Below are 20,698 nucleotides of genomic sequence, written 5' to 3' on the forward strand. Positions count from 1 at the left end.
CTTTTGAAATTTGTTCAAATGGGAGGCCACATTGTCTAACAAAATGGCCAGCTTTTCATCTCCCGGTTAGAAGCATTTTCAATTCGTCTTTCATTCTTTTTTTCATTCCGATCAAGAATGAGAAGTACCCTCCCTTCAAGCTATATAAAGTATATTATGAGGTTAAAATGGTGCAACTGCCATGTTGCTTAATTGGTTTAACTTGTTTAACAAGGATCGATCTTAAAATTTTCAATAGATGGATCTTCATCCAAGTATTTTGCCAAAAAAAAAAAAAAAAGAAAAAAAAAAAAAGAATAGTTATGGCTCTTCAACATCTTTAAAGGCCACTGATTTGAAATTAATGGAAACATCAAATGAGTGGAACGTGTGTTAGTTTAGTAGTACGGCGGGAGTTGGTCTTTGTGTTGTAAGCAGATGGACTAAAAGTCAAGCACAATTACTTGAACGAGCACACAATCTACTAAAAAATTGGCCTGTGCCTGTCAATTATTTTCTTCTTTTTTTTTTTTTTTTTTTTTTTTTTTTTGGTTGAAATCTGTCGTTCCTTTTAGGTTTTGGATGAAGATTGGCTGAAACTTTTTGGCCCAATTCGACTTAATTTGGACAGGAATGAGAGAGAGGGGGAGGGTAACGGACGGAGAGTGTTTCAGGCTTCTCAAATATATAGGCGTTACGCTACGGATTGATCAAGAACTGGCTCTCTCATTTTCTATTCAAAATTTTGTGAATTTCAAAAAAATGTTTTAGAGATTCTCATCGTTCTAATTATCATTTGGCTATTACGTAGAAAAAGGAAATTACTTCGGTAATGAAAAGCAGCTAGCCTTTCACTTATGAGCTTGTGGTATTTACAACAGATATATGATACGTTTATAATCTTTGTACAACTTTTGTACAATCTCAATAATTTTATTTACTTTTTTATTTTTTAAATCAATTATTGGATATGTAGAACTCACATATAAGAAAACATATCATTATCTAATGATTAGTTTGAAAAAATGTTATACAAAAGTTGTAAATGTATTATATATTTTTACAATAAAAGTTATGTTTTTTAGTTGACTACTATACAACTGTCATACAACTGGGATGATGTAACAGTGAAAATCAATACTTGAATCACTGGATCAACAAGGGCTTTGTAAGAAAAGAAATCAATGATTGATTTTGACTGCCACGGCATCTCAATAATATAACACTCAACTAAATAATATTTTTCTTGCAATAATTTACTTCATATTCTTCATGGCTTTACCAAATGTGACTCTATGATCCTTTTCATGTGTTTGAGAGTTGATTAGGGCTTCTTGGACCGAAATCGGTTGCAATTAGCTGTCTTAATTGCAACCCTATCCAAATTCAGGTTTTTTAATTTTAAATTGCATCGTGTCATTAAAAAAAAAATGTGAGAGAGAGAGAGAGAGAGAGAGAGAAAAAGTACTCCCAACATGGTATCTCCATCACTCCTGCAGCAAGTCAGCTAGTAGAAGGGAAAAAGACCAAAATAAAACATTTTGAAAAAAAAAAAATAACGAAATTGACATGCTTTTAATTTTCAAATAATAAACTTAAAATTTAAGTTCATTTTCATTGACGAAATATATTCTTCTTCTTCTTTTTTATTTTTTATTTTTTATTTTTTTTAGATATGATGAAACATATTCTTAATCGTTAACAAGTATAATAGCTTATCATAATGATAGGATAAGGTTTGATCCTTCCTACTTTAGACTAAAATACTCAAATTTTTACATTATTTTAAAAATGAATAAATAAAAGAGCTCTTAAAGTAAATATATCCTTCCATTAATTATTAATTAGGCTACTTCTGCACATATTATAGCTGTCCAACTTCTGGGAGCTCAACGTATATTTTTGAAATATCTCATTAAAAGAAATATATATATATATATATATATATTTTTTTCCAAAAAATAAAAATGAATGCATGGGACCGATGAGATCAATCTGACGCGCGGGCTTGCGTTTGTGTCCCACCTTCCGCTCTTGGAAGGAAGACACATCACCATCAAAGTGGGTCCCCTAGGTTTGTCTTCTCTCTCCTGCCTGAACTGCCCAAATTTCCCACTTCTCTGTCTGCCCGACATGCCCGCCCTTGTTTCCCAAAGCACACCCACTCTCGGGCCTGCGTTCCCAACCCCTGTCCGGTCAGCTATCACTGCCCGTTTTTCTCCGGGCAGCTCGATTTGCTTTTTCTAGTCTTCGATTCCGGTTTAACAAAAAAAAAAAAAAGAGAGACAAACACAGAGGTAGAGAGAGAGAGGGAGAGGGAGAGAGAGAATCGATAATTCAGAGTATATATCTGATATTTTCCAAATTTCTTTTCTTTCCAGCTTTAAACTGGTCAGCTTGCAAGAGGCCCTCTCTGAGATTTCTGTATCTTTGGGCAGACATTTCTGGGTTCCAGTGAGATTTGTTACTTCTCTCTGGTAAAGCTAGTACTATTTTTTCAACACCAACAGTTTCCTCAAGCTGATCAAATTCTGGGTGTCAAGGTTTCCTCAAAATTTTGATCTACTCCATGTGATCTAGCTTTTCTCGTATGGGTTTGTCTAATTTCTCAGTTTAGGAGGGAAAGTTGTGAAATTTTTGGTACTATCTGGTAGTTCTGTTTGTGGGTTTGTTGGTAAAGAAAGACTGACCAGCGGCGGCGGTGGTGGGGGAGGTGGGTATAGGGTGGTGGTGTTTTGGGATTTTGGGGTTTCTGATGGTAAGTGTGGCTTGAGTGTTTAGGTTAGTGAGATATGGGATTGGGTGCTGAGAATGGAAAGGTGGGGACTTGGGAAGCGGGCAAATCAAAAGGTGGGAAGAAGAAGAAGAAGGAGGTTGGAGATGTGGAAGAGCAGGAGATTGGGTGTTGGGTTAGGCTGAGGTTCCTTGGAAGCTGCATTTCTTCAAGATCCAAAGTTGATACCTCAGTCAGTGGCACCACTACTCATTATGGTAACTTCTATTTTCTTTGGAAAACTTCTTTACTAGGTCATATTATGTTCTTCTAGTTTGCTTGTACTAAATAACTTTCTGGTTTTACACTTCCTTATGTTTGATTTCACCTGGATGTGTTTTTTTTAGGAATTTTTTGTTTCAGCGTGTCTCGTGGATTAAGTCCATCGTTAACTAACTAGTGCATGTTTTGGTGGTGTAATTACTATCTTGATTGAGACTAAATTGCCTAATTTGCCCCAGAATATTGGTTTAGTGATTAGTGTATTATGACTAGAAAACATTATGCGACGTGAGGACTGGGATTGAGGTGCTAATAAAATGGCTGCATCAAAACTAGGGTCAAGGTCAATCTATATAACTTCACTTGTTATGGATTAATATGTAATATGAAAACTTCTTCTTTTCCATCACCCCCCTTCTTTGTTTTGGGCAGAAGTGAGGAGGTTACTATGAAAGCTTGAATTTTGAAGAAATATGTTAGAAGCATACCTGGTATAGTCTGGTTTTTCTCTAGTCTTGGGGCAAATGTCTACTTCTGCTTTGACTTTGGTCAGCGACGTGATTAAGGAAAAGTGGAGAGATCAATCTCTGAGCAGAAATTAATAAGAGCTGCACTTCATCTCCCAAAAGCAGAAAGCAAACCCATAACTAAGAGCTCCTCAGTCCTGAGAGAAACACTAATCTGCCAGAGCTTGTCACAAGAATGTGAGAGCTCGCTCTCTAGGCCTACACGTAATTCTATGGGGTAGGAAGCAATGCATATATGAAGAAATAAGTGCGTTCAAGGGACTTTACATGAAGCAATTATTACCCAATTAAGTTGGATAGATGTTTAGCTTCATTTTTTCGACTCTTTTAGATATTTGTACTTTTTCCTTTCTTCTATTTGTCTTTCGGTTTGCTAACCAGAGCTCATTCTTTCGAGGCCTTACTCCTCCTGTCATGTTGAATCCATTCCAACGTGTTATGTTGTGGTTCATATTTTGTTTTTATTTGTTATGATTATATGTTGGACCTTGTAATCTTGTCCCTCTCACATGGTGTCCATCTTGTTTCATTGAATTTTCATGTGCGTGCTTGTATCAAGAATTACTGCTGATATCAAATTCTTATATTTGCTTAAATCTGATTTGCACAATGGCAAAATGTGTTGTTCTAAGTGATGTCAACCTACCCAGTCTGTTCTTTTTTGTTAGTTTGTATTCTTATATCTTGGTTCTTTTTCAGCTGAAAGTAAATCAACAAATGATACAAGCAGAGACCAACCAGTAGCTCCAATAGTCTCATCCTCAACCACTAGTAATGCGGAAAGTAATTCATCCACTTCCAAACTGGAAGAGGAGCTTAAAGTTGCTTCTCGACTGCGGAAATTTTCATTTAATGACCTTAAGTTGGCGACAAGAAATTTTAGACCTGAGAGTCTTCTTGGTGAAGGTGGTTTTGGTTGTGTGTTCAAGGGGTGGATTGAAGAAAATGGAACTGCTCCTGTGAAACCTGGCACGGGGCTTACTGTTGCTGTTAAAACCCTCAACCATGATGGGCTTCAGGGTCATAAAGAATGGCTGGTTTGTAACTTTCCTAATTTCTTTTCCTTTATGAAATTTCAGCCACAATTTTTTCTTTCCTTTCTCTTTTTCCTCCTGATTTTTGGATGATTTTATTCTTATTGTATTTAATAAATTTCCTTCTTTTTTTTTTTCTTCCTAATCTTGACTCATCTCATGTTACAGGCGGAAGTAAATTTTCTCGGGGATCTTGTTCATCCTAACCTGGTCAAACTAATTGGTTACTGCAATGAAGATTATCAGAGACTGCTAGTATATGAGTTCATGCCTCGAGGGAGCTTGGAGAATCATCTGTTTAGAAGTATGTAACTTTTCCTTGTTCCTTCACTCTTTCATTTTGGATCATAAATGTTAGATTCTTGAGGACTTCTTTAATCAAAAGATCTTTAGAACCCATATACTTACAGGTGGGTTTCAAAGCCTCTTCTCACGATTCTTTTGTTGCCTAAAGTTACATGTTTCCTTCCATAAAAAGGGAGATTGCTTTGTCTGTAATACCAAAGAATTTAGCATTTTATTTTTTAAATTTTGATATCAAATCCAATTTTGCTATCCAACAGGGGAGAATTATATTTTCTCTCTCAAATATGTGGTTTATGGTGGAAAACCGTGCATTTGTCAGGTTCATTTATGGTAATATCACTTATGAGGTAGAGTTATTGCTACAAATGTTGTGGTAGCTTCTAGTGGATATGTAGCACTAACTTCTAGTGTAGGCAGGTCTTAAATTGCTGTTGAACTTGGTACTCTTTGAGCTTTTCTGGATATCCTTCTTTGGAAATTTTATACTGAGATTCTGAATTAGGAAACTTTGGACTGGGTTTTGTGATTAGATTAGGGCGGTTCTTCTCTAACACTATGCAGATTTTAATGTTGAAATAAAAGTTTTCATTTTGGGGTAGTAACTTTTATGGTAAAACATAGCTCTGACATTGAGGAACAGTCTTACAACTTAATTGACCGGGGGGAAAGAAGCTTTGAGTTGAGAATAAACAGTTTTAATAATCTTGAAAAGAAGATTACTTGGCCGAGTTGAAAAGGAAAAAAAGGGGGAAAATCGTAGTTGCAGGGTTTATGGTACATCTCAGCATAATATATATGTCAATGGGTTTTCCGTAAGCTATTTCTTATTGTGCTGTAGCCTATCCACATCATGTTTCCTATTTAAGAGTAGCATTTTAGAATTTTAGAATCTCATATCTACTCTACGGAGCCTCGTGATGCATTAACTGTAAAGTGGCTGAGTGTAGGCTTATTGACAGTTGCTGCTTTGTGATAATATTCTGCCTTTAGATTGCATCTTGTTTGATGTTCTCTTGTATCACTTGTTTTATATGCAGGGTCCCTGCCCCTTCCATGGTCCATTAGAATGAAAATTGCACTAGGTGCTGCAAAGGGTCTTGCTTTTCTTCATGAGGAAGCAGAAAGGCCAGTTATATATCGTGATTTTAAAACCTCCAACATCCTATTAGATGCAGTATGTAACTAAAACTAAGGCATCATAACAATATTTTACCCTTGATATCATTTATCATCTTAATAACATGCTATTTCAGGACTACAATGCAAAGCTTTCTGATTTCGGACTTGCCAAAGATGGTCCTGAGGGTGACAAAACCCATGTTTCTACCCGAGTGATGGGAACCTATGGTTACGCAGCCCCAGAATATGTCATGACAGGTAAGTGTGGTTCAATTTGTTCACCAACCCCCCCCCCCCCCCCCCCAAAAAAAAAAAAAAACCCCATTTTTCATTACGATTTGGCCTCTGTATGACTATGTATTTTATTACTAATCAAGAAATTGTTCTAATGCTCTTTTGATGTGAAGCTGACTATGAATTGCCTCAAAAATTTTTTTTTTCTCAAAAATAAATGGTAATAGACAAAATGTTGAAAGACCAATTTTGATTGCGTTTTAGCCCTTGCACAGATAGTAATCTAACTTGGCCTTCAATATGTTAGGGAGGCATCTTTCAGCACTATGCATTTGATGCTTCTGCTTGGTGCATATGGATTTTCCTAATAGCTAGGGAGCCTAAAGCACTGGCATTCTTTGTCTTGCTCGTAGCTCTTGCAATCTTGTCTCGCATAATTTACTTGTTTCAAATAATTTATTTGTAGTAACTTGTTACATCAGGTCCTATTGCATTGGTTTTAGCTATTATAGGTTGGCTAGGAAGTGTTATACCCTTTAGGGCCTACTTATCAAAAAAAAAAATTTAATTAACTTATCAAAAAAAAAATTTAATTAACTTATCAAAAAAAGATATACCCTTTAGGGCCTTGTTAAGTCAAATATATTGTTCAGGACCACAATGGTTAAACAATCGCATCTGCAGTATTTTGCTTTTAGGAAATGGAAGTGTTTTGCTATCTTCATATGTGGTGTCTTGAGCATGCAGAAGTCAGTTTCATTATTTTGTGCATTGTACTTTTTCATTTGCTGCATCCCAAAATTCTGAGATGCGGCCAAGGCTTACCCATGTTTTTGTTGTAGGACATCTTACTTCAAGGAGTGATGTCTACAGTTTTGGTGTGGTTCTCCTTGAAATGTTGACTGGCAGAAGATCTATGGACAAAAACCGACCTAATGGTGAACATAACCTGGTTGAATGGGCTCGGCCAAATCTAGGAGAGAGAAGAAGATTCTACCGGTTGATAGACCCTCGGCTTGAAGGTCACTTTTCAATTAAAGGAGCCCAGAAAGCTGCACAACTTGCTGCCCACTGCCTTAGTCGGGATCCGAAAGTGAGACCCCTAATGAGTGAAGTTGTTGAAGCCTTAAAACCTCTGCCGAACCTTAAGGATATGGCAAGCTCATCATATTATTTCCAGACCATGCAAGCTGACCGCATCGGGTCTAGCCCAAATGCTAGAAATGGCATCCGAACGCAGGGAGGATCATTTTCAAGGAACGGGCAGCAGCACAGGAGCCTGTCCATAAATGGTTCCTATGCTTCTCCATATCATCATCAGTTCCCTCAACAATCACCGAAACCCAATGGTAAACCATAGCATTGGCTTTGGTAATTTATCAGTTTCTTTTCCCAATCCCCTTGGCATCATTCATTTCTTTTTTCCCCTTTTTCCCTTTATTCTTCCTCGGTATAGATGTATCTTCTGTTAAAGCATTTGTTCTTAGAGAACTGAGAAAGCAACAGAGAAACATGTCTGCTTTATGTTGTGTTTAGAGTGGTGACCTCCCACCAGAGGAGAATGTAAGGGCAGGTGGGCTTATTGAGGAAAATCTGTATGTCAACCGATGTATTTCTCCAGTTTGTTTGGAAATATGAAAGTGTATTGCCTCCTGTCCCTTTTTTCTTTTCCTCTTATTCTCGATTCATTCAGCTGTTACCGACTTTTCATGCTCATGATTAATGTGGGAGGGAAGAATTGTATCTGAGAAGTTGTTTCTTTTCCCCCTCGCTTTTAAACCAAACATTATAAAGCATAGATAAGCTTCCAATTGCACCCTTTATTTTTCATTTTTTTTTTTTAATGAAATTCCAGTTGCACCCTGCCCTGTACGAAGATGTATTGTTTGCCTGCTGAGATTTTGCTTGCAGAAAGAGATGTCCCAGAGAGTAATATGGCTGGAATACATCAACCGTTGGAGTCATATAAAGCCCACAAACTCCATGTTCCTTGCTCTGTATTTACTTTCTACACTGAATAGTTGAGATTAGGCTCCCTTTCACCCTCTCTCTGGATAAGACTCAAATCGGAAGAACCCGAACCCGTCTTCGAGGGCGTATAAAGATAGCAATCCAAGCTCCCATTCGCCATATAAGGAAGAAAAGAGCTTTAAAATCAGTTTGACTTCATGCTGTTATAATCCTCTCTAAGACTTGGTATTCTCTGTTAAAAGAAGACTCTTTGTTGAGTTTCCAGACTAACTATAACTCCTCGACTGCATTGGCTGATCTGCCTGGAAGAACTCCCTATAGACACGCCCATTATCCATAGCTACCTACCTGACCCAATCAGCCTCTGCTCATCCAATCCCTCAAGTTGCATCCGATGGTTTCTTGTAGGTGATTCTTGGAAAATTGTGCATTAGTTCTAGGGAAGTTAGTTTTCTGACTGGTTCTGTCTTCCGATAAGGAACGTAAATTTGGGTGAAAATATAGTTGCATCTCAAAAACTAGTTATTTTAGCACAAAAAATGGTGAGCATTTCCAACAAAACTTTTAAATTGGTTATAATAACTATTATTAGATAATTTGCTACAGCAAAAAAATATGAAAGTTTATTGTAGCAACTTGGACTAATATAATAATATTTAAAGAAAGTGAGAGGGAAAGAAGAGGAAAAGGATCCTATCCAGTTCAAATGACCGGAGGAGATCCTGTTAGTGTTTTTTTAGGGGCATAACCGGATCCCCTCCAGTACATTTGAACCGGAGGGAATCCAAATACAATAGGAGGGAGGTGAAAGATGGAAAAATAAAAAATAAAAAAGGATTGAAAAATAATATTTAAAGAAAGTAAACGGTGAAATAAATAGTCTTGTTAGAATTTGTATTAAAAAATGCGTAACTAAAATAGAAGAACGAGTTTTTTTAAACGATTAAAATAACTCTTATTGTTGGAGGTGCTCTTAAATTGTTACGATAAAAAAAGAAAAAAGAAAAAAGAAAAACAAACTTTTTGACTCTTTAATTAAGCATGCACGTGACTTTAAGAAACGTGTGTTTTTTTTTTTTTTTTTTTTTTTTTTATTAAGAAAAGATCAATTTTCATTAATCAAGAGAGGGTACAAATTCAGCCACCATACACACCTCGCACACATACTCACATTAGGCATCCAAATTTGGCCTAGGACTGAACGGCAAGTACGTGCTGCCGTATTAAAACGTTCAAGGACTTATCAAGAGAACCTCAAAAAGAGGGAGACAGAGAGACAGAGAAACAAGGCACTCAGAGACGAGGAAGAACAATCGAAGTGGTTAGTTTTGTTCTCTTTCTATCTTCTTTTTGTTTATTTTTGTTACGGAAACCCTTTTTTCATCTGAAATGATAACAAGCCAGAGTTTTAATTGGGCGTACCTTAAAGTTGAGCACTTTTGTCTCTGGAATTTCTGGGTTCGTAATTTCGGTATGATATATTTATAAATCGAATTCTATTTAGGAATTTAATTTATTTCTTTATAATATTTAATTTTCTCCCAATGAGAAGCAAGTTGACTATATGAAACATTTATATATTTAATTTAATTTTTAGTAGGTAGAAATGGTTTCTGAATTGATAAATGCGAACCCAATCGTGTACGAGAAGAAAGAGCGTCGAGCTCGAAGCGCGCCGAGTGATTACGCGGATGAGTACGCCGTGGAACCCATTGACCAACAAGAAGTTTTTGATATCCTTTCCCTTGAATTATGTTCCTTTTTTTTTTTTTTCTTTTTTTTTTTAGGTTTCAATTGGGCATTCTGTTACTATCTCTTTGTATAGGTTTATGTACTTTTAGTACTTAATAGAGTAAACTTCGGATATTAAGGTTGTGTTTTTGCAGGATGGATTTGGGTTTTGGGAATTGGGATTGGATTGGAGACATTGTTTTCTGTTGCTTTCGGGTTGTTTTGAGCTCATCAACTTTTGACATAAAAATGCGATGAAATGGATAGGGAATTCATTTGGCTCTGTATTAGCTTCAGGGTGCATTTACGAAACTTCAAAATTTCTGTGAATCAATGAAATAGTTCTTTTTTTAGGACATATATGTGTTAAATATGGGATTTGGTTCTCACTTCTCTCACATGCCCACACACAGACATGCAGGTGCAAACAAATAATTAATTTGATTTTAGTTACATGGCATCCATCGTTTTGGTCTTAACGAATTAATGCAGTAGTGCTTCATCGTCACCTAAGCATTGTAATATTGTATGCTTGACCTATTACGTATGAAGTGTAAATAGTTTGGTTTTATGTTGAACTTATTAAAAAGTATGTTTGTGTTCCTTTTTCTTTGGAACATCATACTTCTAAGATGTGTTTGACGTTGATTATACATTTCCTCTTGGTATATGGAAAAGAACTTAAAAGTTCTATTCTGCACCTGATTATGTAGGCAGTTACACTCTGAAATTTTTATTTGTCTATTTTTTTTTCTTAACATTCTTAAATCATATAAGAGATATAAAAGACCCCGAGCACCCATACTCTTTGGAGGAGCTAAAAGTTATAACAGAAGATGCAATCGAAGTAGATGACAGGCAAAGTTATGTTAGGTAAACACAGTTCTTCTGTCTCATTCTTATCCATGTATTGCATTTTCATCTTATTGTGTTCTCTTATTCTAACATTTGGGAAAATGAAACTTTAATTCATGACGCATAATGATGCTTCGCTTCAGGGTTACATTTACTCCCACAGTTGAACATTGTAGTATGGCAACTGTTATTGGGCTTTGCTTGCGAGTGAAACTTTTGAGGAGCTTGCCCTCTCGTTACAAGGTATCAACTTTATTTCCCTATTATGAGCTTTGTTGATGACATTGTTCATTCATCGCATAGGTGAAATATATTATCGAATATTAGGACTTCACAACTACTTTTTTCATAGGTTTCTACAATGCTCTAAACAGGCTGATTAATGCATTATATTGACAGAATGCGCCTATGGTTGCTTCCTTCTTCTTCTTTTTTTTGAGAAAAAAGAAAAAAGAAAAAATCTTTGCCTGAATGCATTAATGGCTTCCTAGGTAGAAAGGAGTATATGGCTAAGGGGTGCATGCATAGAATGTCAGAATCACCTCAAGAATCAGTTTAGGATGAAAATTAGTGTTTGCTTTAACTAATTTTGGCATATATCGCTGTGTTCATCTACGTGCTTCGGGAAATATATATTATTGGGTAAGTTCATATATTTAGCTCTTTGCTTGGCGGAGAAATAGAGTTCTTTTCAATTGTCATGCAAAGAACACTAAGCAGTGAGCATAGAATCAACAACATAATGTTTTTCATACGTAGGGTAAAAAGAGAAAAGTGCAAGCAAAGCTAGATAATTGATACCCTCATTCATTACTGTTCCCTGTATCTATCAGATGGACTAAGTAAACAACTGCCGCTGCAAGCACCTGACCGAGATTGATAGGCAACTTTGCATTTTCAGTGACAAGGGGCGAGTTTTAGCTTGTTCTAAGAGGCAATTTTGTGGAAATTCTATTTCCTGCCTACCCCACCTAGGCTAGGAGGCATATGCTTACCATTATAACTAAGATTGAAGTTAGATCATCGAACAATAAGGCACTGTAAATGCTTAATGGATCCCAGTATAAATTGCAAACCACTCAGCTTCTGCGTAGTTAAAATGCAATGAATCACATATAAACAACAAGTCCATGATAGCAGGGAGGGTTCACTTTTTTAGGTTGTAAGATGCTTATGCTGTCCAGTTACTATCTGGTGATATGTATATAAAAAAAATGGCCACTTTATGGTTTCATATTGGAACATGATTTATGTAGACCATTTTTCTGTTTTATTTTTAATTTTTGGTATAAAGCCTGCTTGCTTACAGAATCAAACTCTGGAATTCGAACTGGGCTTGGCAGCTCCTATGGTGTGTACAAGTTTTACCTCCTTTCTTACTGCTCTTTCTTAATTTTGGCCAGGTTGATATAAGGGTAGCCCCTGGGTCTCATGCATCTGAAGCTGCAGGTACCCTCTCTCTCTCTCTCTCTCTCTCTCTCTCTCTCTGTGCATGCTTGTCTGCATTTGGTACTTTGAATATGGATTTAGATGTTATTCATGATTCATGTAATGCCAAGCTAATATGCCATTAAGCTTATCTTGACCACGGTCATGTCCACTGACTTGAAGAGCTTCTTGAATCTTGCCTATAGAGAAATATATTAAGTGGTTGAAAGAAAACGTACGATTCTTCTAGCAGCATCATTGAAACCTGCAACCACAACGATGATGAGGAAATGATACATTTTTCAAATGTTGCTAAAACCTTTTAACATTTTCTTGTATTCTTAGTCGACGAACGATCTCATAAAAATTATGACCTGATTTTCATGTCCTTCCGTATTTCTGTTGTATAATGCAGTTAACAAACAACTGAATGACAAAGAACGGGTGGCAGCAGCACTGGAGAACCCAAATCTCTTGGATATGGTTGATGAATGCTTGGCTCCATCTTTTGGATGAACTATGCTGTACTTGTACGTCCATGCAAAGCAGTTAGATGAATAGTCTGTTGGAGCCTTTCCTGGAATCAGCTCCTGTCCATGACTATTATACGATTTTCTTTCCCCCTCTCATACGTGCATTTTTGGTTATTTCTGTTATGTAATCTGAGATAGAATAATTTCAATGTCCAATGATTTTTTACTAAGTCTTGTAATGTAGGTGATTATATTGATTAATACATTTTTTTGGTATCTTAGATAGAAATGTGAAAACATTATTTTTTTAAATGATTATTATGAAAATAAAGGATTGAAGCTGTAATAATTCAAACTGACACTTCGATGAAAAATGCTGGGCATTAGTTGTAGTTCGATAGAAAAGTGGTCTCTCACAGACGTAAACAAGAAAGAGAATTTTAGGTCGATCCATTTTTGCTCATATGCCAAAAAGTAAATGGATTCAGATGTTTAGGAGTTGACGTCAGTGACACAGGTTAGAAATCATCCTTTCAAGAACCCTGTGTTATGCTTCATGCTCTACAAAACGAGGACATACAATCATATATTCTTTAACTAGCTTAAATTCAACACAACAAAACGTCACGAGCTGGTCTTCACCAATTCACAGGAGCCCAAAAAAGAACTGAAGAGCTTCAACCTGACCAACTGTAACACTTGCAAACTCTACCTACCAGACCAGTAGTAACAAGCAACCATTGCTGGATAACATACGAAAGGAACCAAGTGAAAGGGTTACATGGAGAATTTTATGCCCTCATCATCAGCCGAAGTTCCCTTGAATGTAGCAAGCTTCCCCTTTTGTTCTAGTAGTCTCAAAGCTCGCATCAGTATTGTACGGTCAATCCCATGAAGCTCTGAAGTATTAACAGATGAAGAGAGAGATTTTAGTCATAAAGTGTGAACTTTCATGCACAATTTATACAAAATCATAAGCCCAAAAATGTATTGTGAAAGTATGCATGCTAAAGTGTGTACACACAGAGAGAGAGAGAGAGAGAGAGAGAGGCCCTCATAAACATAATGATTCCTAGATATGGACACAATACTAGACATGGTTATATACAAAACTGTGACCCACACTAAACCAGACGCAATCAGACCAATGCACTCAACGTTGTCCACAAGAACAGTAAGGGCACTCAGCAGAAATGTCAGTTAACATTAAGCATCCAAAATGACCGATTATACTACACAAATATATGGAAATTCTATCAATTTTTTTGAATATAAAAGAGCATTTGTGTAAGCTGATTGAGAAAGAAAGAAACACTAGAAGTAGCCGTTGCAAAATGGTGTGAATTTAGTTAAGAATAATCAATCACATCTATAGTACTGATCACTTTGCATCAAAGTTAAAAACAGAGCAGTTACAAATTCATAAGAAAATACATGGATATCAGAAGGAAGAAAAATTAAGTAATTTAATACTGAAACAGATCAAATTAAGACAAGCAGTGACACACAGGGAGTCTTGTCTTAAAGTCCAAAGGCACGTCAGCATAGAGAGAGAGAGACAGAGACAGAGACAGAGAGACAGAGAGACAGAGACAGAGACAGAGAGAGGAAAAAAGGGCACGAAATTTTTTCTTGACAGAAAACAGATTGATGAGCAGTTATGCTTTGAATTCGCTTCTGGGAGTTCTCTTTTCTTAACATAAACTAATTTCACAAGGCACACGCCTTCAGCATTCAGGCAAAAGAACAGTTTTCATAGTTAACCAGGTGGACCTTGCCCCTGGGGCACACCTCAAAAAGTACTTTCTAAAACCTTAAAGAGCAAAAAGGGCGGTAACATTATATCTTCTGAAAGTCGGATGTGAAAAAAATGTAGGCACCAACTGGTACTGAAGCTCCAGTCCCAGAAACACATCCAGAATTTTCCAACTACCATTGAAGTTGAAGGAGAGAATTGGAGTTTCACGAAATAGTTCTTATATAGTCCAATATGAAGGAAAACATATTCCTTTCTCACCTTTCATTTCCTTCCACATGGAAAATCCCTTTTAGAAAAATAGAACAAGAAAATTTTCTCCCTCACTTTCCACAAAAAAATCATCCTCATTTTATGCAACACTTTAGTAGCAACAGCAATATAATCATTAAAGAGTTGAGTTTCTAGTATCATTTTCAAAATTACTTCTTCTACACACTATATACGATCAAAGTTTACCTGTTCCTCGACATTCAATCCCTGAACGCATTTCCTCTACTGTTATAACACTGTCCTCTAACCCATTATCTTTAACCTAATCAAATATGCAAGAAGATTTAAATCAAAAGAATTGATAAGTAATTACTAACTATAAATGTGAAATTTTATTCTCAAAATCGCACTTCTAACTCACAAAGCGTAAAATAATGTCAGCCCAATCCTGAATGCGGTGCCAGAGAATTAGACATTTCTTATGTCCTTTATCCAACCATTCTGCACGTCCTGCTACATCAGAATGGCAACTCATCAACAACCTATGCAATTATAAATGTTGTGGCACAGGCCTTTAGCGAGCACAAAAGAAAGGGAAAGAAAAAGGAAAAAAAGCTGTTGAGACCATATCAAACCTTCTGAAACTAATGATGAGATGAATGCTTCCCTGGCTTCATGACTAAGAGATCCTACAATATCACAGTAGAATAATAAATATATATCTGACCAAAAAAGCATGTAAAACATACTGCAGAAAAATCTGAATACAGGTAATCATTTGACTTTGAAATGACTTTCTTTTAATTGGTAAAGGGTGTTTTGCACCAAGAAGGATGACTTCTTTAGCACTCCTACACCCAATAGCTTTTAAGTTTTCAGGCGTCAGTTCATTTTTTTTTTCTTATAAAAATAATATATATGCAGCATGATGAACATACCGTAGCCTTCATGTCCATATAGAAGAAAGGTGAAATTATAATGGCTGGGACAAAATATAGCCAAAAAAGAGGAAACAGTTCCAATTTATATTCCAAAATTCAATAAAAATTCCTTTGATGCTTCATCCACTGCAAGATCTATTTCACTGGAGTTAAGAATTTATCATTTATCTGGCCTCCTAGAATCCTTTTAATTTTTATCTTCAAGAAAATCATCCATCAGTTTCTACTATACTCTGGATCCATCACACGACTCAGTATCTCTTGCCAATCTAAAAATATCCAAAAGTGTAACCTGAACCAAGATCATCAGCTCAAAAAGCAATTATAGATACATATGCATGTAGATGCAGAAGATATTCTGTAAAAAGCCAAAACTTGACAAGTGGATCGCAGCATCTCTCAATAGTATGGTTAAATAATCAACTACAACTTTGCTGTCAATAACCATTAGTTTTTCTCCTCCATCTTATCTCCCCTGACACAACCAATTTAATGCCTAAAGCTAGCTTGAGCATCTTAATCCATCCGATAAGATAGAATCCCTCTCAGCATCGAAGGAAAGAAAATCCGAAAGCATCACAGTATGCAAGAATGTCCCTTTTATGGCCGCTCATCATCCAATTGGATTTTATCTTCAATTTGGAACACCCCTCAATAACTTGTTAATGAGTGCAAGGTGGAGAAAAAAAAGGTTGAGAAAATCACTCCAAAATGCAAAAGAACTATCTGCTGCAACCCTCCAAATATACATGACCACCAACATTGGTGCTTTTATAAATGCATTGCACTTCTTGGGTAATACTGATGCAATGATATAATCAAAACAGATCCTCCTCCTACTATTACTCACAAGTCCCCTAGGAGGAAGGGCATTCTAGTGACATACCAGACATTAAGTCCCACATTGGGTTGGTGGATTGCAAAAGTGTTACATGGGTGTTAAGTTCCATACTATTTCTTTACCATGTCTGAGTGATTTCAAGAAAATCTAATTGTGACTTTGACTAGTCATTTAAAGGCAACAAGGCAGATGTAGCTAACTTTTTCCTTAATGTTGTGACAAATGGTATCAGAGCCAACCCAATAATACCATGTGGCATTGGAGCACTACAAGGTGACGTGGGCCTTGAAAAGGACATTAGGAATTATAGTGGGGGGATGGTGACACCTCGAAAAATCAAGTCTCATATTGGGTGAGAGAATTTCAAAGGTGTTACATGGGTGTTAAGTTCCACATTGATTCATTTTTAGGTGAAACTAAACTTTATAAGAGATTTCAAAGAGCTCTAATTGTAACTTTGACTAGTCATTGTAGAGTAATAGTCCATATGTGGTTAGCGTCTTCCCTGTGTTGTGACAATTCTTGCAATTACAATAGCAAAATATATCCTAACATTTTCCTTTACACCACTTACAAATGTCATGTACAATAGCAAAGCTTATTGGCATTGACACAATTATGTCAAACAGTTTTAGGACTCAACAGCAAACATCAATGACCAAATTAGAAACTAACAAGAATGATGAACTCACTTTCAATCACAGGATTTGAAAATAATGGAAAATCTTCTTGTAGTCCAATCACAAATATTTTTTGTGTTCTACAGTAATCAAGAATGAGTTCCTTCCAAAGTTGTACCTGCTTCTCACGGGTGTCCCTTACTGGCTGCAAACTGAAAAAATACACCAAATTTATGTTCTAAAACGAATCAAGATGTTCCAAATGAAAAGAAGAATCAATAAGGCAAAGTGGAAAAGATGTGTTAGAATAAAAAATGTAAAAGCGAAAGACAATGAGAAAAAAATATTTACAATGAAAGAGGATAAATGTTTTCAAGAAACAATACATTTCAGTAGTAGATTTTTCCTTCCATTTTATTTTCAGTACAATTCAAACACAAAAACCTACCCTTACCCTACCGCAACACCCCTTTAACACCTGAGCCAAGGGTCAAGGCCTTATATTCCTATAGTAAGTGAGTATGTAATATGCCACATCAACTATATGATTGTTTCCAACAATCGTGGTGGTCCAGCAGTTAGGTGCCAAGTTTTTATTAAGGCACAACAACTTAAAAAGGAACTAATGAACATCAGAAGGAGGGATGCAAACAACTACGAGCTCTGCCAGCTCTATAGGAGTACAAGAAACCTACTATTTAGGAAACAAATACTTCGATATCGTGACAGCAACCCAATGAGCTGCTTTGTCAGTGGAACAATTTGCTTTTGCAAATTTGGAAGGAGCTAAAGATGGCAGTACCTCCTCTATGTCCATATATTGTGCTTATCTCTGATGGGTATAATAAAAATGTTAAGGCTCCTATAAGTTCCTCACTGTTTTAAAAATGATTCCTATATTAGTCAAAGACTGAAGAAGATAAACTGTTTCGCACATGGTCAAATGCATGGTCAAAACTTAAACCTTCAAAGCTGAACCAGTGTATAATTTGGAGACTGATCCTGCAACGAGTTTGCCAATAAGGTCTCAAACTATAATTCCAGTAGCTTCCACTCCAATATCAGCAAGAAAAGAACCATGCATAAACTTTTACCCGGTACCTAGGAGCAAAGGAAACTAGCAGAGATATTCAGATTTAGGGGCATTAGCTTTAGCAGTAATCCACCCTGGGTGGGTCCGCCTTATCAAAAGCTTTTTCCATTTCTTGCTTGCCAAATTGACAAGTGTAAGCCAAGCAAGCTGCTATATTCCCTGAACTCCTTTTGCCAAGCTGGGTTTCTGAAGCAACCACTCTTTCAATTCGAGTTAGATGCTTCCTCTCCATCACAAATTGGAGAGAAGATTCACTCCAAACAACTCTTGTCCATGGACATGATAATAGCATGCATTATATTGTCTTTGGCTCTTGCTTGCAAATTGGGCATGAAGGGTTTCTAATGGTTCTTCTTGAACATATTGCTTTTCACTGGAAGAGCATTCCCACAAACTTTCCATAAAAATGATTTAACTGGGTGCAGCATTAATGTTCCAAATCATCTTTCAAAGGCCTGTTGAATAAGTGAAGATGAGGAGCTTTGACTTTCAACTTGCTTAGGGATTTTGGCGGTACACTTTGGCATCCACCTTTTACTGTACATTTAAGGCACATCAAGTGACAAACTTATAGAGCCTGGTGCATTCCAGCAAAAATATAACTGAGGACTCAAGTTTTCAGCCAGCAAGATAAATGAACAAAATCCAAGAACATTGTTTAAACCCACTCTCCCCGAGTCCCCCCACCCTTCCCCAGGTGCTGAACTGCAGCTCATGGTCAAATTCTTTAAATTTTGGTTTGGTTCCCGATATTTTTATCATCAATGAGCGCCTCTACCATCAAAGTGAAACATGGAACAGATTTGATGCATCTCCCATATCCAATCCAAAAGTCACGCTGCTTCAAAAGAGTGGTAACTCTGAAATTGGAGAAACCTTAGAAAGGTTCCAACATTCCAGTTGACAATGTAAATAAGGCTAACAAAGGAAGATGGGATTGTCAATTCCACCCCCTCGCCAAAAAAAAAAAAAAAAAAAAAACACTTCCGCATTACAAAGGATTTTCTATTGTTAAAATAGAGTACATATCAACAAGAGAAGATAAATAGGAGATTGAGATTCAATAAGGGCCAAACAACTTATATTGACATAATGATTAATAAACGGCTGAAATTTAGTTATATTAAGTTGTCAAAATTTAAAAGGGAAAGTCAAAACAAAATAAAAACCAAAAATAATAATAATAATTGCAGAGAAACTGAAGATTACGTGAAGTACGGTGGGTAATTGAAGAAGTGGGGTAGCTTGAAATCACCCAATTTCTGCATCTCTATGGAGCTTCCTCTACAAGAAGAACCTATAATAGCATCTCTGTAATTGAAGAAATTAAAAGAGGATCAAAAGTAAAAGAAGAAGAAGGATCAGTGAGCCTTGAAAGTGAATGAACCTGAGGAATCAAGGCAGAGAGGGTAAGAGCGCTTCCGATTGGTTGAGTCTGAGCTTCTACTGATGGGGTGGGGGCTTCTGTTTTTTTTGGGAACGTTCGGTTGATCGAGCTTGGAAGGAATGAAGGATGACCGCTTGGGTGCTGAGAAACCGAATGAAAAAATGTAAGAAAAATTTATGGTTTTGAGCTTTAGGCCCAGTTAAAGCCCACGAAACCCAGAAATTTGCAGGCCCAGATAGGTCTCGTATCCAAATCAAAAGGGCCTTTTACGAGGCCGGAAGTGTTCCCTTTCTTTTCGAACAAATACTCTTAAATCTTCATTAAAAGGATTGATCCCAAAAATTACAAAGGATTTTCAGGATTTAGGGACTCTCTGTTCCCTAGTAACAATATCAAAAATACAAAAAGGAATTTGATCAAACCAAGTATCATCACAAAAAGAAACAGGTGCTGTTTTTGCAAGGATATGAGCTACTTCGTTAGGGACTCTCGCCACATGAACAAAAGAGTAGAAACTGAAGTGCAAAACTTCCCTACTTAATTCCTTTTATAAAATGCCCACTTCGAGAAAGATATGGGGGGGGGGGGGGGGGGAGAATTCACATCTTTTATAACCTTCAAAGCATCACCTTCAAATACAAATATTCGAGAAACCAACTTCAATGCAAAAAATAGCAGCATAAGAAGCTGCCATAAGCTCTGCATTATAGGCATCAGTAGGCAATGAAATAGAAAAAACGTTTAGCTCCCTTTAAATTGCCCAAATAATCCCTAGCAATCAATCACACCCCAACATAACCAAAGTTTTTATTGATGGCAGCATCAAAATTGACTTTAATGTTTCCCTTCGGAAGAGGCTTCCAACAAGAAATAACTGGAGCATCAGGCTGCTTAGACGTGTACAACTCTTCATCACCCTTAAGACACCTTTTGAAATAACTACTAATACATTGAAATTAAATAATTAAATTCATAGGTTTAAATTTCTGTAATTCTAGAGGGGGTTCTTCGAACTATCTCTTATCCTTGTTTATTTTCATTTCAGTGTTATTTCCTCAAATTGAATTTGAGCTTCTGATAGTGAACATGCGTGATTTGACCGCTTTTGATCCAATGGTTGGTTGCACATGATGTAACGATCAATCTGAACCGTTCATGCCTACGGTGTAATTATTATGTTTTAACATTCTTCAAA

The 20,698-nt window shown here is 36.5% G+C and overlaps 3 protein-coding genes across 6 annotated transcripts; 2 read left to right on the plus strand and 1 right to left on the minus strand.

The window, feature by feature from the left end:
• The first annotated feature begins 2,252 nt into the window (after window positions 1-2,252).
• LOC133867970 (serine/threonine-protein kinase PBL34-like) lies at window positions 2,253-7,847 on the plus strand. Its single transcript, XM_062304752.1, has 6 exons — window positions 2,253-2,970; window positions 4,201-4,538; window positions 4,704-4,839; window positions 5,879-6,015; window positions 6,095-6,218; window positions 7,037-7,847. The coding sequence occupies exons 1-6, from the start codon at window positions 2,772-2,774 to the stop codon at window positions 7,552-7,554; spliced, it is 1,452 nt and encodes a 483-aa protein (XP_062160736.1). The 5' UTR covers window positions 2,253-2,771; the 3' UTR covers window positions 7,555-7,847.
• A 1,479-nt stretch (window positions 7,848-9,326) lies between these two features.
• Window positions 9,327-12,882, plus strand: LOC133867997 (protein AE7-like). Of its 2 annotated transcripts, none has more exons than XM_062304794.1 (6): window positions 9,327-9,486; window positions 9,763-9,898; window positions 10,664-10,769; window positions 10,895-10,994; window positions 12,155-12,200; window positions 12,595-12,882. In XM_062304794.1, exons 2-6 carry the CDS (start codon window positions 9,772-9,774, stop codon window positions 12,693-12,695), a joined length of 480 nt encoding a protein of 159 aa, XP_062160778.1. In that variant the 5' UTR covers window positions 9,327-9,486; window positions 9,763-9,771; the 3' UTR covers window positions 12,696-12,882. The 2 variants fall into 2 exon arrangements, with proteins under 2 accessions (XP_062160778.1, XP_062160772.1); XM_062304788.1 differs by having other exon boundaries at window positions 9,766-9,898.
• Window positions 12,883-13,074: 192 nt separating this feature from the next.
• Window positions 13,075-19,665, minus strand: LOC133867979 (vacuolar protein sorting-associated protein 25-like). Of its 3 annotated transcripts, none has more exons than XM_062304777.1 (7): window positions 19,504-19,665; window positions 19,326-19,427; window positions 17,096-17,235; window positions 15,257-15,310; window positions 15,043-15,131; window positions 14,868-14,943; window positions 13,075-13,551 (listed from the first exon to the last, which is right to left on the minus strand). In XM_062304777.1, exons 2-7 carry the CDS (start codon window positions 19,382-19,384, stop codon window positions 13,430-13,432), a joined length of 540 nt encoding a protein of 179 aa, XP_062160761.1. In that variant the 5' UTR covers window positions 19,385-19,427; window positions 19,504-19,665; the 3' UTR covers window positions 13,075-13,429. The 3 variants fall into 3 exon arrangements, with proteins under 3 accessions (XP_062160761.1, XP_062160756.1, XP_062160748.1); XM_062304772.1 differs by having other exon boundaries at window positions 15,043-15,134; window positions 19,326-19,400; window positions 19,504-19,659; XM_062304764.1 differs by having other exon boundaries at window positions 15,043-15,134; window positions 19,504-19,659.
• Window positions 19,666-20,698: the final 1,033 nt, after the last annotated feature.

Source organism: Alnus glutinosa, chromosome 1, assembly GCF_958979055.1.
Source record: "Alnus glutinosa chromosome 1, dhAlnGlut1.1, whole genome shotgun sequence".
Lineage (NCBI taxonomy): Eukaryota > Viridiplantae > Streptophyta > Magnoliopsida > Fagales > Betulaceae > Alnus > Alnus glutinosa.